General features: G+C 38.5%; 3 protein-coding genes across 3 annotated transcripts; all 3 read right to left on the bottom strand.

Annotated features, from left to right (window-relative positions):
• Window positions 1-279: 279 nt before the first annotated feature.
• Window positions 280-4,311, bottom strand: LOC108051620 (threonine-rich protein). Its single transcript, XM_017133768.2, has 3 exons — window positions 4,067-4,311; window positions 1,106-1,654; window positions 280-749 (listed from the first exon to the last, which is right to left on the bottom strand). Exons 1-3 carry the CDS (start codon window positions 4,125-4,127, stop codon window positions 538-540), a joined length of 822 nt encoding a protein of 273 aa, XP_016989257.2. The 5' UTR covers window positions 4,128-4,311; the 3' UTR covers window positions 280-537.
• Window positions 4,312-6,638: 2,327 nt separating this feature from the next.
• Window positions 6,639-9,127, bottom strand: LOC108051630 (E3 ubiquitin-protein ligase HECW2). Its single transcript, XM_017133780.2, has 3 exons — window positions 8,878-9,127; window positions 7,690-8,208; window positions 6,639-6,912 (listed from the first exon to the last, which is right to left on the bottom strand). Exons 1-3 carry the CDS (start codon window positions 8,936-8,938, stop codon window positions 6,683-6,685), a joined length of 810 nt encoding a protein of 269 aa, XP_016989269.1. The 5' UTR covers window positions 8,939-9,127; the 3' UTR covers window positions 6,639-6,682.
• Window positions 9,128-9,954: 827 nt separating this feature from the next.
• On the bottom strand, window positions 9,955-14,022 carry LOC108051621. Its single transcript, XM_017133770.2, has 4 exons — window positions 13,847-14,022; window positions 13,666-13,751; window positions 11,730-11,856; window positions 9,955-11,204 (listed from the first exon to the last, which is right to left on the bottom strand). Exons 1-4 carry the CDS (start codon window positions 13,893-13,895, stop codon window positions 10,906-10,908), a joined length of 561 nt encoding a protein of 186 aa, XP_016989259.1. The 5' UTR covers window positions 13,896-14,022; the 3' UTR covers window positions 9,955-10,905.
• Between the last annotated feature and the right edge of the window lie 1,306 nt (window positions 14,023-15,328).

Here is a 15,328-nt window from a genome sequence, read left to right as displayed (position 1 = left end):
AAAATTAATTGTTTCTCTAAGAAAGCCAGACAGTTTTTTATCACACTAAAAACTTTTTAGGATGTTTGTTTTTACTTTGATTACTATGTCTACTCCAGGATATGATCACACACTTATATTCCCCATTAAATGACAAAAATCCTCTAGAGATATTAACGGAGAGTATTATTATTGAAGATTAGATTTACTGCTTGATTCACTTAGTGGTTTTATTGACACTAAAAATATCTTAGAATGCCATACAGAGTCCCACAACAAGCTAAATTAGATAAACTAAAGTTTTCTTGATTTTATAATTACATATTATTTATTAAGTCGCCTGAAGCTTTACATTTGGTTAGATTAAGTTTGTATACAAGTACAGTTGTATATATTTCGATATTCGGTTTTTTGTGCATGTGCGTTTGTGTATATCTTAAAAATTACATAAATTTTCGAATCACTTAACAATGGGCGCGGACTGATGAGTGTGTGTTCGCCCCAAAGAAACGAGGAATACTAGACTTAAGCACCGGGTGATGGACTACGATCTAATCCTTAGTTGCGCTGCAGGGCAAAGGCCACAAAAGCCAGGAGCAGAGTAGCCAGGACGGAGTTCTGAAGCGTCGAGCTTCCATTGCAGGCGTTCATACTGCAGGGATTGCAGTTGGCCAGCTCCGTGTTGTTGTTCTGGATCTTCAACTGCTCGCAAACCCCCTCCATGGTGCTCACCCGGGAGCAGCCACGATCTGTGGACATGGTGCCGTTCACTAGAAGAATTAGGAAGGATAAAAAGGTTAGTTTTGTTTAATAGATTGCATTTGAAAACATAGAACATCATAAAAATTCCCCCAAAGCTCATTTGTTGTCTTTCTAATTTATGCTAAAAATTTCTTAATATATCATCTATTAATGTCAATAATAGATTGAACTAGGGAAACTGGTTTAATAAATGTATAAAACACGGTAACAGAGATTACAAGTTAAGAAATTATATATATAATTAATTTATACATATATATATAAATATATTAATGGGAGGTATTTTCCCATCTTATTATAAGCTGTATTTTAGGTGATTTCCCGATTTTAAGTATCAAAATTGTGGTATTCCCAAGTGACTCACCTGTGACCTGGACGGAATAGCAGTGGTAGGTGAATCCGGTGTCGATCACTGATCGCCGCTGCCGGATGGCCAGTGAGGAAGTGGGCGTGGTGGTCTCCGCCTCCACCGGCACCAGGCGGGTGGTGTTCAAGGCCACCGACAGAGCAGCCAGATCCTCGGCGGGTGGCGTGGGCACTCCGGTGGTTGTCTCAACGGGTCCGGCGGTGGGTGGCGTGGGAATGGGTGCCTCCGTGCTCTGGGTGCTCTGGGTACTCTGGGTAGCTTCGGTGGTCAGTTCGGTGGTAGTGATCTCCACCGTAGTGCTCGTGGACTCCGTTGTCGTTGGATCCGTCTCAGCACTCGTGCTCGGAGTGGTGGTTTCCACTGGAGCCAATGTGGTTTCCTGCGAAGTGGTGGTGCTCGCTTCGGTGGTCGTGGTGGTGGTCACCGTGGAGGCTTCTGTGCTGCCGCCAGGATTAAAGAAGTCCTCATTACAGGCCAACAGGGGTGCATCCTTCGGCAGCTGGGCGCAATCATCGCACACATAGCACATGAGATCGGCGCGAATTACTGGAAGTTAAAGAAAATTGGTTTATTTATAGTAAAGTAAAGTACTTAACACAATAAAAAATATTTATTTGATTATGACTGTTTCTATTTTTTCGCATATCATATTATAAATAACTCGAAAGCCATATAAATCGACCATAATTCAGAGTCCCAGGGTTTGTTTATGATCTTATATACATAGGCAATACGGTTTTATGTCTTTTTTTTTATAAGGCCTAATTATAAATTGACCTAAATTGATTTGGTCTTTTCTGATTTCAAGGTATTTTTATTTTAGCAATCAATTCCATATGATTTCTGGGAAACCTTCTTATCACCAACTAAAATCCTTACACTGTTAACAAGCTATTAATTTTGAATGAAAAACATATTGGACCTAATTTGCATACCCTACTTTTGCACACCTTTTCCGGCATTTCCCCTTTATCAAAGTCAATTTTTTATTTGGGTGGCCTTGCCCTTTTCATACAAATTATATTGGACGCAAAGATAGTATCTATCAGTTAAAAGTGCTCAATTTACAGCTTTGGCAAACAGAAAAACCACGATAGTCGATAAATGATGACAATAAGAACAATGAGCATGTGAGCAACATTAATCAATTTAAATCCGAAGTATTTGGCGTATTATTTGCCGATTCTTTAGTATTAGTTTGTAAGTACCTTACCATAGCCTTTGATCAAGCGCAAGTAGCTGTTTTTATCTGGTTTTATGGGGGCGCACTCCCCCGGAAAATCGATTCCATTTGCATGTTATCGTCATTGCAAACAACTAGCAAATATTTGCCAGAAGCAAACAGGTAAATAGACAACACGTATCGGCATGGGTACACCGGCATAATTGCGTTAATTGTCTTATCAGGGGATGCGGATACACCCTCGACGAACCGAATTATCAGTGGGCAGGTGAGTCATCTCGATTGACAGCCACGATAATCCGATAAGGTAGTAAATCTCCACTTGACGGTTTTCCATATGATACCATCGATAAGGGACTTGGGGCCAAGAAGGTGATTTTGACCGTGTGCTTTCTTTTAAAGTTTTTCCAAACTGACTAATGGATCTTTTCTCAACTGAAGAGCACTTAAAATCCTTCAGTACTATTTAGAATAGTTCTATAACAACCAACAATCAAATGCTTCAATACATCTCTGCCTAACTTTTGTTGATTTATTATTTTAAATTTATCATAAATCATTGTGATTGATGGGGCAGTTTTGGGCTTGAAGGCAGGTCTTAAATTCTCCAGGGTAATGACAGTATTGTTGGGGTTTAATTTTAATGGCACGTGATAAGCGCCACCTTGCCACGCCATTTGGATATTTTGCACTTTTGACTTTCTCATTAATAACAAACATTAATTTGTAAGTGTTATTATTATTTCGCATTTAAAACAAAAGTGCAACTCAGTGACTTATTGTTGTTTTTTTCGCTAAAAACAAAGGTGCAACTGGGGGGTAAATATTTACTTAGGTAAGTCAATAAAAATCTTTGTGATGCAAATGCTGTTTGTGTAAAGTTAATTGAAAATCATTAAAAACGTTTAAGTCAAAGTTCGTTCTAGACGACTTATTTTCTTTTTCCCTTTTAAATGGAAAAAAACCAAGTTTCACAGAAGTTAAATAAGTTGGTATTTCCAAGTGGCCTTAAATATATATACGTAACTCTTCTTGATTCACAAATTAAATCATTTGCAATTGCGTCAATCGATCGTGAAAAAAATATCAGAAATTCAGGTTTTGTTCGGTTATTTTCTGAATGGTGCTAATGGCCAGACAAGTTTTTCCATTTCGGGCCGCTGCTGCAAAATGTGTTAAGTGTAACTATAACATTTCCAATTAGCAGTCGCCAGCTCGACTCAATGTCAACTAATATTTGTTCATTATTCTCAATTTCCCCAGCTGACTTTTCCTTTTCATTCGAGGCATAAATTAGAGTGGGCCCAAATGATAATGCTATATTTATTCGAAGGGTGGGAGCTGACTGGTCGGATGACATTTCCGCATCACAAGGCGATTAAAAAAAAACCCGCAAATTGGCAACAATCTTTGCATTATTTATGACAGTTAAATAATAACAAATAAATTGACCATTTTTATTGTCGCCGTTGTCACCGACTGCTTGATATGCAAAAATTTTATGGCGAAATGTTCATGATCTTGAATTCTGAATTCATTTTGCTGGCTTTTTGGCAACTGCATATAAGCGAACAACACTTGAGACACGAGTGTGTATTTATAGCGGCAGCCACAAACTGAAATCCTCAAGATATGTTTATCAGATCGTATGATTCCTTTGCGCGCTATCTGATAAACCTACGATTTAGATCGTTTAAGGTAAAATAAGACACATCAAAGTTATCACGACACTTTTCACGATATTCTAATAGCCTCAAATACCCAAAATGCTTTACCTGGCAGGGCGATTAGCAACAGCAAAGAGCTGGCCAAAACGATGTGACTTTTGCTGAACATGTTATTTGCTTTTGTATTTGGTTTTGGTTTATTTCAAAATATATATTTTAGATATATTATAAATAATGTTCGCGTTTAGTATTTGTACTAATTATGTGGGCTATTTGTTTATTTTGATTTGCGCGCACTTGGTAAAATTAGATTTACTGGGGGCTACCGCAGTTTGCGAATTCTGAAATTTAACTGAAAATCTTGTGATTTGTTTGAGACTTTTTATAGAGTTTTAAAAGCGGACTGCGCTGCTACTGCGGCTTCAATGCGTAAGAGAGTGAGCGGCAGAGAGGGACGGCACGAGCCGAAAAAAGAGAGAGGGGGCGAGAGATGAAGAGAGGGCCATAAAACAAGTTTGCCTTTTCTTATTGATAACAAATTAATTTATTATGCCGACTAAGCGAGCACAAATTAAAATGATCGAAGAGAGCGCACTCTTAATTTTATTGTGGGGGTTGGTTCTCTTTGCATGATATGATAATGTGGGAAAATGGGATATTCTGGGATGGCATCTTAGGTTCTTTGGATTTCCCCCCGTCGACAAATGATTCAGTTCTGGGGGATTCATTTCACTTTTCTCGACGACTTTTCGCACCCTTTGTTGTTTTGTTTTCATCCAGAATCTCTTTGTTGCCAATTTGTTGCTAATTAAACAGCTTTTCGTTAGTCAGCAACTGAGATCCAGAAATTACCCATCCCAGTCTGAATACGATTGTTAAGTTTATAGCCGCATTACCTGCCTCCCATTTACATAATATTCGTCACTTATATATATGCGTTTGGATTTGGATGTCCCATGATTATTATTCAATATCAGAGCACGAATAGCAAACAAATGCGGCTTAGACAGAGCCAAACAATTAGCAGAGATTTCGTTGTGGCCCGTATTAGCTAACCCTATTTGCACCTGTCCCATTGCTCTGGCTTAGAACTCTGGATTCGCAATAGCTTAACGAAATTTTCCAGTCGAGTAAACGCCAAGGTCGTGTTTGCTCGAAAGGTAATTCAATTCGCCTTCTGACCTAGAAAAAAGCCTGCGAACGAGGCGCAAGGTCAGCTGATAAGCCGAACTTTTGTATGGTTTGACTGGCTTTTTGTCGCTTTTTTATTTAAAAACAAAATAAATAAAAATATTTTACACGGTTTTTATGTTACGACACATTTTTAAATATTTTGGTTAATCTTACATTTTAAAATGTTATACAAAGATGTTGTTATCAAGATTTGTTTTTAATAAAGAATATTAAATAAATTTTTTTTTTTAATTTTGGCTCACATTTAAACGTTCTAATGATTAAGCTACAAAATACTATTAATTAATATTGTTAGATATGTCTTAAATGGCTTGTTTGTTAAACAAAGTACGAAAACCAGCACATAATTTAGTTAAATTGTCTCTCTATTTTTCCATATTTACTGGCCCTGAAACTTTACTGGTGCAGTTTTGCAGTTTGGAAGTCGAGCATGTGCCTCGTGGGCTTATAATTCATGATTTACCGGCCGTGGATCGTGCCAAATGTCGAGTGGGTCTGGTTAGTGCCGCATGGGTTAACTGACGCATCGTCTGAAAAGTGTAGACGGGAGATAAAAACCCGTAACTTCCCCGGAGACAAAAAGACAGCTACAAAAAATTGCATATATGTACATATCTTAAAAAGTGTCGACGACATCACGTAAAGTGCTAAGTGACAATCTCGAATCTCTTTCTCTGGGGTTTTAGCCTCTTCTCACTGAGATTCTCTTTAGAATCCCATTGGATTCTACGTCATCTGAAAGCGGGGCTTTTAGAAAGGCTTTTGGACATGCTCGTCATTACAAGTTACTTTACCGTCCCGGAAACCGACGAAAATAAAACGGGGAAGCGTTAAAAAGTCCCCAAATCGAGCCCACAAATCGAGGAGTTGAATAAAATATATAAATACATTTTATATCAGCCTTACGAATTTGGCAGTGGCATTTACAGTTTAGAGCAAGTTTCCTTAAAGTGATAACTTGTTGTCGGCCGTGTTTCCTCATCGCTGTATTAAGAACTCTGCTCAATTCCGGACCCCAAAATAAGGCCATAAATCTCGACAAAGTTTTAGGCAGCAATTGCCACTCGACTTCCTAACGCTTATCGGCCTAAATGCTTTGGCCATTTGATCAGTATATCAGTTTATCAGTTTATCAGCTTGCGGGTCGCATGAAGTCATGAAATCGTATTTGAACGGGAGCACCCGACTCGTACAGGTATATTCCTCGTCACCACTTATCGCCAGCGACTAATTGATTTAATTCCGATACGCCTGCAACTGAATGAACGGGCTCAATGAGCGAGCACTTTCCCCTGCGGGCGAATCAAAAAAAAAGGGACAGTGTCTTATCGATGCCAATTAAACAATTATGCGAAAATAGCTCAGGTGTGCTCATTGCCACCGAACTTTACGAGTGGTAAGCGTCCCATAAATAGAGACATCATGCGGCTCGTAAAAGCCGCAAGCGTTCCCAAAAATAAAATGAACTCAGACGCCAAAGTCGAAGTCAAACTTTGTGGGTAATATATTAATGTATTTCTATATATCAAATCAATTGCCCAGATAGCGGGTCATAAATGCCATTAGCGTGAGTGCTAGAAATGTCCAGGACTGTCCGATATTTCTGCTGGAAGATCCAGTGATGGGCTGATTGCATCCGTCGTCCTGGCACAGCTGACATCCTGCCACCGTCCAGTTCTCGAAGAGACCGTCGCATCCACCCGTCTGATTGCTCATCCTGGCGGTGGTGCAGCCCCTCTTGGTGATCACTGATTCATTGACTGTGGAGCAGGCTCAATTAGTATGTTATTATATTTAAAGCTGTGTGAAATCATATCTACTTATAAGCATTTGTTGACTAAGCTTTTGGCATAAAAATATATTGAATACCTTATCATTAAAATGGAACAAGTGTTATTCAAGGTTCAGTTGCCTTTAACATAAAGAACAAAAACAGTCCTGTTGATTAAGAGGAAATTATAGTCTTTAAGTGACAAATTCCTCTTGATAATTAAAATATTGAACAATTTCTAAAAATATATGCTAAACTAATAAAGGTTGCCGTTTTTATAAACTAGTGGCGCCATACAAATTCCTTTTATACTTATAAAATTTCACTTTCATATGAATCAATAAGTAATTACAAATTTATTGGGTTATATTGTATTACATTTAAAAATTAATCGAAAAAATATATAACAATTTTGTTTTCTTTAAAAATTAAAATTTTTTGTGATCTTGAATTTACATGGCCAAAATATGATACAAGTAAACAAAAGTTCCATAGAATAACGTATAATAATCGAATTTGAAATGAAATTGAATGGTTGAAAATGGTCCTAAATAAAAATAATTGATAAAATAATAAGAACTCTGAGTAGTTTTTATATAAAGTTTTTCATCATATTTTCCTAAGTGCATTTCATTTTGCACTTTGTGCTATTATTTCATGGGTGACTCAATTGTAGATAACCTATCGCTGTGGGTGGGAGCATCACACCGACAGAATTTTATGATTTTGCAATGAGATGTCATGGGAATCGAAGGCAGATGCTTACGGTTGAGCCTCACTGTGTAGCAGAAGGCGATTGGCATATCGAGGTCGACCTGTCGGGCAATCGATCTCCGCTTGCGTCGTTCCTCCTCCTCCTCCTCTTCGTCCTCTTCCTCCTCCTCTTCGCTGACAGCTACTCCTGCTTCTCCAGAGGCTCCTCCTACTGTTCCTCCAGCTGCTCCTCCTGCTGCTCCTCCAGCTCCAGCTGCTCCTCCTCCTGCTCCTCCAGCACCGTTTCCTGCTGCCATTATGCCTACGGTGGCCGGCTCCTCGCTTTCATAGTCCTCCTCTTCGCTGGCATCGGAGGGAGCGGAGGGGGAGGGAGCAGGGGCGGGGGCGCCAGGAGCAGGAGAAGGTGCAGGAGGAGCTGGAGAAGGAGCTCCTCCTGGTACTGGACTCGGACTCGGACTGAAACCGGCAGGTGTGCCCTGTCCATTCCCACTCATAAGTGGGCCATCGCACATTTCCATGTCGCTTAGTTGGGTATTTTCATCGCAGTCCTCACATTTGTAGCAACGCAAAGCTTCCAGCAGAAAAAATAGTAATAATAATACAAAAATAAAATTAAGCATTGAAATTTAATCTACAGCGCCTTAGTTGGATGTTCTAAAGTACCAGCTTATACTAACTAATACGGGTGTTTAAGAGATAAGCCAGAAAAGTAAAATCATTATTAGAAAACATTTTTTTTTTTTTTCTGGGTGGGCTCAATTATTATTTAAAAATATATTCCAATTTGACTCGTTGATTTACCAAAAGATATTTAAACCAGATTTAAATCTGGAAATCATTAATATGTTTCTGAAAGTTATATCATATTGAAATAATTTGAATTTAAGTGTGGTAACTGTGAAAACATTTAATCAACCAAAAGGTTGTGTTTTTAGGACTTTAGATATGTGATAATTAATCTAATAATTTGTAATAGTGCCACATGCAAATTGCGGTTGGGTACCAATAATTGCCAGGGGGAAAAAGCGCACCCATGACCTTGGCTAAGCCCACTCCCATCTGCGAAAGTGTGCGTGAGGGTGTGCCTTATCAGCTTTAACTTATCAGCTGGATTACTCGGGCAATAAGCGCACCCTTCTGCGGGGTTCAACGTTGCGTATGAGCAACTTTTGCAACTCAGTTCGGGGTCAATCAATTAGCATGTGGGATGGCTTACATCGCTCCGTGATTTATGACATACCTGAAACACCTGGGCCACAGGTAACGAAAGCCAGCAACAGCACAAACCACAAAAAACGCATTTGGGGCAGGTTGAATGGGGTGGAAAATTGGGGGAAGTTCGAAAACTTTCAATTTGCAAAACGTCAAGGTGTCAAGCAAGGTAGGTAACTTTCTCCGATTGAGAAGCCCTTAGAATGGTGAAAATAGGCGACTCCTTATTGGGGTTTTTTCATCTATTTTTTCCGCTCTGCGTTCGTGTCAGCAGTTGCTACCGAAAATTCAAATTGAACTGGCACAAATAAGTTTCCGGAGGCTGTTTTTTTCACTATCGCTATAATTGTGGGCCAGAGGTTGGGGGGGGGGGAGGGGGGGGCCAATAATTTGCCGCATTGGTGAAACATGTAGTGCCCTGGAAGTGGGGACAAAAACTACACGCGGCAAACGATAGCATCGGCCCAGACTTTCAAATTAAGTGCGCCAGAAAGAGATGGACTGAGGGAGCGATAGAGGTCGAGATATTGATAAGCGGGCTGGAGGCAAAGAACTGAAGCATCTTACATGAGTAATGGGAAAATTATCTTTGATTGCTGAAAAAATCCCAAAAAGAAAGAGAAAAACATAACAAGAAGGAAACATGAAGGAGTTTTTGGAAACCGAAGTGTTGAATACCTTTCATGATTTTATAGCTATAATAGAATTGATTTATACTTACTCAGCTATAAATCACTACTGTTTTGTAAACATATCTTTAAGATACCTACATATAAAATAACTTCCTATTAAGTGTGTTTTTCTAAAAAAGTACATCAAAGTACAAAAACAAAAAGAAAGAAAAATCGGTTAATAAACATGCGGAACTTTCCATATAAATTATATAAAGAATAAATATCTATAATAAAATATTGTTTAATAAAAATTATTCTTTAATTACCTTTCATTTAAATCCATTCATCATTTTTCTTTTCGACCCAAAATACTTCACAGCATTACAAAACTCTGTTGAAATCCAAGATACCCTTTCTCTTGATACAGAAACTGTTATACAGCTACTGTCGTCGTTATCTGATAGTAATAAATTCGTACCCCAACTCTGTTATACTGTCATACAGCATTTATTCGTGTGCTCTGAATGTTCAATTTTTCGTTTCCATTTCAAAACTCGCTTATGAACTAAGCAGAACTGATTGCTCGATTCGGCGCAAAAACATATAGTACTATGTAGTGTGCGGCTTTTAGGCGGTTCTAAGCTCTCAGAATATCTATTGCATTGCTTTTACATTTCGTCTAATTGCACATTTATTTAACAATAATTGCATTTGTTATATTTTATTCATAAATTCGCGTCTTGCATTTTAGTTGATTGTTTTTGCTTGCGGCTTTTATGACAAATTTATTTATACCATATCAGATGTAAGTTTCAAAAATCCGGTAATTTTTAACGCGAATTCACTAAGCACTTTTGAATTTACCTAATAATATACACATCCAACGTCAATATTAATTCACCTCTATATTGCTTGCTATGAAATATGAAAATTAAAGGCATTCGGTGAATTCTTATACTCTTCGCTCCTAGCAATTATAAATAACAATCTGAATAGTAACATAATAAAGCTAGATCGTAAGGGCTAACAACATAGTATCATAAACATTGATATATGTATATAGGATGTAGTATCTTGCAAACATGGTTATCCCTACAATTTTTTGGTATTTATTTTGGAAATCGAAAGTTTCATATTTGTTTTGAATCAAAGGGACTATGTGTGTTAGCTTTCTCCGTTTCTGTGTATTGTATCGGTGTACTGGGGTTTGTGTGTGGGTGCTTACATGTCTAGGGGTGAGGGAAAGGGTGGGAGGGAAAGGTAAGGGGTAGGGGGGTTAAGTGAGTGCCTTTGAAACACTTGTACGAATCAGCGACATTGCACTCAAATATTTACAAAGTAAACGGCCAGGGTAACGCTAACGGTAACTCAACCTAAATGCAACCAACTCATTCCATCGGTATAGGTCTATATATATGTATATCCCTTGTACGTTCACTGCTTTAGTGGCCCAGTTGGATCAAAATCAGGGCCAAAACCGAACCCACTGATAGCGTTATGGCCGCCGCTCCATTGCAGCGATCCGATTTGCAAATATCGCAGAAGAACGCATCCTCTGCGGAGGTCTCGTCCTCGTCATCCGCATCCTGGCCCTTCTTCCGCCTCTTGTTCTGGTTGCGATTGCGCTGATCCCGCTCCTCGGGGGACGGGATTCGCAGCTTGGTCCTCAGGATCTGACAGGCATCGGAATCCCCGGTGTCCAGTTGGCAAAAGCGAGCAGTCACCACTTTTCTAGTGTCAGCTGCGGATAAACAAAATTAAGTTTTTAATTTTTCCCATTTCTTATTTCTAATAAGATGATTTTCATTTTAATTTGAAATGCATTTTTTTAGTATTGTTCTCTTGTCACTTCTTAAAAAAATGCACTAATATTATTATATTAAAGTATTTTTAACAGGAATCGAATTTGAGAAGTTTTCTTTAAAAGATCACTGAAATTTTTGTTTAGTTTGCTTCAAATTTAACAGGAACTAGAATTTTATGAAATGTAATTTCCCTTAAACTATAAATCTGTTCAATTATCAGCTAGACTAGCCACCATAAAATATACCACCCTTGGTAAAATGCAACTTGCCCAGGTATATTTATCTATCTGATAACAATCGTTTATAAGCCAAGGCAAATATTAGCTGAAATGTTGATAAATGTATGTCAGAAGACAAATACATTTTCAATGATTCATATGGGATATTATATAATGCTAGGACTGTGATATACATTAAGCTAATTGCTACAAAAAAAGCAAGGCTTACGTGCAAATACTCACGGTCTTTGGCCACAACTTTTTGGCAATTCATAAGCGGATTTTTATTGGCGCCGTTATCGAAATAGGAGAATTTGTTTAGGTCAAAAAGCCAGGTGTCTAGCGATTTCATTTTGTCCAATGTGCATTCCTAAAATAAGCCCAATAAATGTCATTAGTCGTTGTTTACCTTTTGCTGATTTTTTAACAATGTGCACAATGAATGCTTGTTGATCTACAATCTTGTCGCAGGCCTGTAATTGAAGTAATTATTGCTGCTGCAGCTTGTGCGTAGCTTATCAATATATCTTATCAATATGAGCATTTGCCAAACAGCCTTGGTTATCAGACAAAGAGTAAAGCACTTGAACTCCATTTGTTTAACCCAGATAAGTTAAGAACAAATACGATTTCTTAGAAAGGTGTAAAACTTTATAGACATTATAGTTATCAATTATCAAAATCGGGGAATCACTCTTTAAAGTGTTAGGAAAATAGTGGATAATTATGAGAACACAGGAAAAGCTGTGATTAGAAACTAGGAATTTTAGTTAGTCACTCTAAAACGTAATGATATAATAAGAATAAAATATTTTTCTTTCTTTCCGATTTGCCATAAATATAATAATATAGAAATAAATACTTGCGTATGCTTGCAGTTTATTACTTTCTAATCAACTTATTATTTTTAGCAAGTAAAAAACCAACCTAAATATGACGTTTTTAAATTCTGATTTGCAAATATCAAAAAAGATAAGCGTTCATTTCATAACAGGCCCTGAACGCTTGACCAAGTTGGTTGTTAATTTAGCAAATTCAAATCTAAAATTTGACAAACCTCATAAATTGATGAGATTAATTTGGCACGACTAATTTGATTTTGAATTATTTATTTTGACAAGAACATTTAGATTAAAAAATCACAAAATAATCAGACCACTTCACGCTCTTTGCAGTTTAGTTATTACGAATTCGCACCTTTGATTTGACACAAAGAATACTTTTTAAGAATTAATGTGACTTCTTTAAATATTGCGTTGAATTATTTGTTTGAATGAATATTTGGTTATCTCTCTTAGAAATGATAGAACGGCCGCACGGGAGTCTTGTCTACTTTGTCACTTTATCTTTTGATAACAACAATTGACTTCGATAATATATTTGAAACTAGCAATAAATTTAAATGTAGTTTTCAATTTCGTGAAGCTAGACTTGATCTTAAATTAAGTAAATAACATGCTTTCATTATCATATTTTAATAAATTTATATGAAGGTATATACTTCACCTTATATTTATTTTTATTTTTATTATCTTGGATAACTGCTTGAATATTCTTAGCGAAAGTGTTCTCCTTGTGAAAGTAGTAAATAAAATAAATCCATAATAATGTCTAGAGGAATCTTTAAAAAATAAAAAAGGGGATTATAATCGCCCAGTTGTCGCCACATTAAATCAAATTAATTCTTCTAACAAGCGACTAGGTTTCTACAAGAGCCTGTCAGGTTCAAATTTACGTTGTTGGACTTTTGTGAAAGTATTTCAACTGTTTGGCACGTGGCCGGCTAAGTTCCTTCCTTCCTTTCAAAGTCCCCTTTAGAAAAAAAGTAGAAAGATGCCAGTAACAGAAAATTCACTTAGTTTGTAAGAGGGGAATGTGGAAAAAGGGGATCCCCACAAGAGGACGACGACGTAGCACGTTTCCGTTTCCGCTTTTGTGGGCTCTATTTCTAACCGTTCGCTTCCACCTTTTTTTTGCGGGGTGAGAATTTATGTGCCATGTAGTTTTAATTTGTGACCGTCTGGGCTTTTGGCCCAGCACTTTGATTAAGGTCAGATTGGGCCAAGATTGAAAAGGTTGAGCCAACTTGACCCGGCTGCCGAGTGCCCAGCCCACCGCCAACAGGTCATAGGCAAATCATCAATCAATCCGCCGATGGATAATCCTGTTTTTCACTCACCTCCGGCACAATGCTGGAATTGGAGCCCAGATCGGCGCAGCTGGGATTATCGCTCGAGTCGCAGACGTAACATTTGATGGCAGCGCCTGTGGGATATGCAATATAAATTTATATTTCACAATCTAAGGGCACAGAAACCGCAGGCAAATCACCACCCACACACAACCACACACACACACACCATTTGAAATGAAGGCTAGCAGGGCCAGAAGCAATAGAATTCCTGACATTTTTTGCACTGTTATTTTCCTTCTCTAGATTTATTTCCCTTTGGTTGGAGATTTTTCAAATATTTTCAGGCACTCGCGCGCGTTCTTCTCGGATTTTCCGCTCCAAGCTGGTCGAGAGGTTCCGCCACTGCCGTTGGCCAAAAGCAAACTGAAATTGGAAGCCAGCTTGGCGACGCCAATTGCCTGCAAAAGGATGTGCCACACGACGACGATGGCGACGTCATCGTTTTTGGCCCGACCCCGACCCGAAGCTGCTTTATATGGGCGGTTACTTGGCCCGTCGTCCTGCGTCCCTCGTCCTTCGTCCTGGGATCTCTTGCTGCGTGGGTGCGTCGCTCGAGTGGCTCCTGATTCCGACAGTAATAACGTCTTGGCCGCCCCACATGGCAGCAAAAGGGAAAAATTATTTAAATTGCAAAATGCACCAGCCCAAACGCAAGAGCTCGTCAAAGGAACAGAGGAACCGCGACGGAATAAAAGCAATTTCCCTGCGGCCAAACTCAACACCAAAGACAATATGAAAAAATGTCAAAATTTGAATAATAATACAGTTATATTCCCCGAATAGTAAGATAAAGGATAATAAGGCTTAATCTACATTTTATCGTTCTAAGATCTGTTTTAAAAAAGGTTGGAAACAAACAATACATTAAGATAACAAAGATAATATATATATTATGTAGTCATTTTCATACATTAAAATATATTACTTGTAAAGTTTCAACAAACTAAAATAAAGTAACATAAGCATTTAAAAAATTTTATAAATGCAACAATAAAATAAAAACGTATTTGTACTACATTTTGTATAATATTATTGACAAACTTATGTAACTTTTTTTGAGCACTTCCCCAGGCAACTAAAAATGCTCCAGCCAGAGAAACACCATCCCGTTTGACCCATCATCTAAGCCAGAGAAGCTCGCCATCGCAGCTTAAATGAAATTATGTATTCAAACGCAGAAGGAGGATACGCGCGATAGTCTGTTAAAATATGAGTGCCCGGGGAGTTGCGAAAAACAAGGAGAGAGGCTGGGTGCCAAGGATATTGAGGTGGAGGTGCCCCGGGGACTGGATGGCAGCAACAATGCACAGCAATTAGTGGCGCCCAAGAGCGAAAAAACCCATCCGCTTTTCTGTATTGCGGCTTCCCCTTTTTCCCTGACCTCGTCACATGGCCACAGACGACATCCTGGGCGTGGGCGCTCATTTATCGCCAGCCAGCGGTTGTCCTCACATTCAGGAAATCCCCATTCCCATTCCCATTTCCATCCCAATCCCCACCAGAACCGCGAATCCTTTGGTATCTCCCGCGGGGCCGAGCAGCTGGCAAGCGTTTCCATTTATCATAAACAATGCAGACAGTGATTGGTGTAGGTCGTGGCCCTGGCCCCAAAAATCCGCCAAAAGGGTTAGCTAATGTGGCCGCTTGT

Source organism: Drosophila rhopaloa, unplaced genomic scaffold (assembly GCF_018152115.1).
Source record: "Drosophila rhopaloa isolate 14029-0021.01 unplaced genomic scaffold, ASM1815211v1 contig_2, whole genome shotgun sequence".
Classification (NCBI taxonomy): Eukaryota; Metazoa; Arthropoda; class Insecta; order Diptera; family Drosophilidae; genus Drosophila; species Drosophila rhopaloa.
The sequence above is the reverse complement of the archived record's forward strand: the minus strand, read 5'-3'. Positions and strand labels throughout refer to the sequence as shown.